This window comes from Anneissia japonica, unplaced genomic scaffold (assembly GCF_011630105.1).
Source record: "Anneissia japonica isolate Jap-2015-1 unplaced genomic scaffold, ASM1163010v1 scaffold3262_len730253_cov190, whole genome shotgun sequence".
Classification (NCBI taxonomy): Eukaryota; Metazoa; Echinodermata; class Crinoidea; order Comatulida; family Comatulidae; genus Anneissia; species Anneissia japonica.
The window spans coordinates 9,983-12,654 of NW_022732572.1; the positions used below are offsets into that span (position 1 = coordinate 9,983).

A 2,672-nucleotide genomic window follows, 5' to 3' on the forward strand; every position below is an offset into this window, starting at 1 on the left:
GGGGGGGGGGTAGGGAAATTCGTACGACCCCCCCCCCCCCAACTCAAACAAGGTCCACATTTTTTCCAAAGACATTTTTTCTAGGGCCTTTTCACAATGACATAAATGAAAAAGCATTGATGAGGTACCAGAAATGAGTCAAAAGACCTTGCCAATTACGTGACGTAATCTATCTCAATTACAACAATTCTGAAAATGAGCCTGCCATCCGTTTCAAGCTGGTGGCGCTGTAATCGATTGTCTTGTCTCCCACTGAGGTCCAAAAATTAGGATCACGACCCACCCAGAGAAAAATCCTGGATACACCCCTGCTTCATATTCACTACCATCCCCATCATTAGGTCTATCATCATCATCATATTCATTTTCATCATCATCAGTAATATTTATATATAACCGTTAAAATATGGCACCTATAAATGGGAAGATTAATGAATGAAGGAATTGATTGAGTTGTTAAGTATGATTTACGTTCTAGAAATTTCCATGTAATGTCCGCTCGAATGTATTATGAGAATAGGTATAATAGCAATGATGTGGTTATTTTTCTTTTTATACAAACAGATAAAATCTCTTCACAGTTATACAGTACACCAATAAATGTATTTCAGAATTCTCTATAATAGCTCTATATCTATGTTTACAAATAAATAATGAAGTAAATACTTCCTTAAATAATTACAGAAATTGGAATGACTTCATCAGTCTGTCCAGTGTGCTCAGCCAGACAACAACAATGATCCTTACAAAGAGCAACCGCTCACATAAGAACATCAAGTAAACACTGGACATGTAGGCCCATCACTACAACAATTTTTCTTTTGAAGAAAGTCAAGATGTGTATAAGAGACAGATCCTCTCCTGTATGGTTGAATGGGTTTCAAGGTTGGCGAGGGTGCCTCCGTCGCGATTCATACTAAAGCCATGGATATGGCCGGGCTGGGTTGACTTAAGTCACTTTTTGATAGAAGGACGAAAATGATTGGTACAAAATAATAATCTTGATGGCATAAAAAAAATTTAGGAATTTGGCAAGAAATGTACACAATTAACACGTGTTCCTGTGTTACTACGCCTTGTAATGAGATCAGCGCGCGAGCGTGGATATCACGTGATCACTATCACGTGATCACTCGACAGAAGAGTAATCACTCGGTGCAACATGCATACAACGTGATCCCTCGTAGCCAACCTTGCAGCTAAATGAATGAAAAACAAAATAATATTAATTATATTAATGTTATATATTATAATATGTTAATTATATGAAGGATATCTCGTCAAATGTTTAAACCAGGAGCTAATTTATCAGTGGAATCGCTCATTGTGATACTCTCAAAGATCAAAAACTGTTATCGGAGGTTGGAGTCGTTATGGTCAGTGTGGAGAAATAACTTCCACCAGCTTTACGTAGTACAAAATGGTTGCCAGTTGTGAATTTCCCGCCCGACCGACCCGAAATTATGAAAATCTATGGTCGGCTTTTATTGCATAATATCAAAAGACACACTTTCGATTACTAAAATATATATGCAGTATTAGCCTTGTTTTTACCATTTTACCAATCCATCATTTTATCGACCTTGAATTTCAAGTCAACTTTTTTTTTTTGCTTAAACATCTTCACATCACCAACACTACCGTCATAACCATCATCAATAACAACATCAACATTCAACATCGTCAGCATTTTTATCATAGTTACCATTTTGTCGCCTCACGTAGAAAGCATAAATCACGTTATGCACTTCCATTTCCATCATCAAATTACCCCAACAATATCATCGTTAATATTCAATCCATGCAATCATTACACCACATCATCCATCAACTCAACTCATTATTACACTTTGGACTTACAGGCAAAATCGATTTTGAGGGTTACCGACGTAAAAACATCTTCCTTCATGAAAACAATAATTATCATTATGACACGGTTTCTCGTTATACTTTTTACTTGACGGTGTCTTGAATATTGATAAAGATTCTGAAGTAACAACAAACAAATGCACATTGTTAGCTCGATCAGTTAAAAATAGTAGCTTGGATGTTCAAATCCTGGGTTCAAATCACACTTTCGTTCTTCTTTTTCTTATCTGCTTATATATACTGTGTGCTCGTATATAGGGTCTGTGCTAATGCATAAGAATTTGTTCTAGCGCCCTCAAATTGGTTTAACTGTAAGTGTCAACGAGTTAAAGAATATAGAACTACAATTGCAATTCTATACTCTTTGGTGTTAATATTTATATGAACTTCAATGCTCTTTCAGTTAGTTGGAGTTTATAATAATTATTCGGAGTGGAAGTTTGATTATATTAAACCCCTAGGGTACACAGTTCCTACGTGGGGTACATGTATTACTCGAGTCCACTAAAAAAAACTCAGAGCTATCCGGATTATGCGTCCCTCAGGGTTATGCCAGGATTAGGTTCAAAAGCATGCAATAGACATTATCTATTGCCCCCTGAACATTTTGTTTAATGTTTATTTAAATCAATTGTGGTCTACTTACTATTTTTTGATTCTTTTTGCATTCGCTTCCTTCTTGCCAGCGTAGATGCAAACTTTTGTATCTCGCAGTTATGTTCATCTATGCCAGAGTCGCAGTTCCGTCTTCCGTCGCATATCTTAAGAAATAAAATTTCTACTATAAACATAATGTAACGACA

The 2,672-nt window shown here is 36.2% G+C and overlaps 1 protein-coding gene across 1 annotated transcript in view; it reads right to left on the reverse strand.

Annotated features, from left to right (window-relative positions):
• Positions 1 to 974: 974 nt before the first annotated feature.
• The window catches only part of LOC117115726 (transmembrane protease serine 6-like), a 20,415-nt gene continuing 18,717 nt past the window's right edge, over positions 975 to 2,672 (reverse strand). The window contains exons 4-6 of the mRNA XM_033259647.1: positions 2,516 to 2,630; positions 1,861 to 1,987; positions 975 to 1,199 (exon numbers count right to left, since the gene is read on the reverse strand). Of these exons, the coding sequence (XP_033115538.1) occupies positions 1,130 to 1,199; positions 1,861 to 1,987; positions 2,516 to 2,630 (312 nt within the window). The 3' untranslated portion in view covers positions 975 to 1,129. The remainder of the gene's footprint in view (positions 1,200 to 1,860; positions 1,988 to 2,515; positions 2,631 to 2,672) is intronic.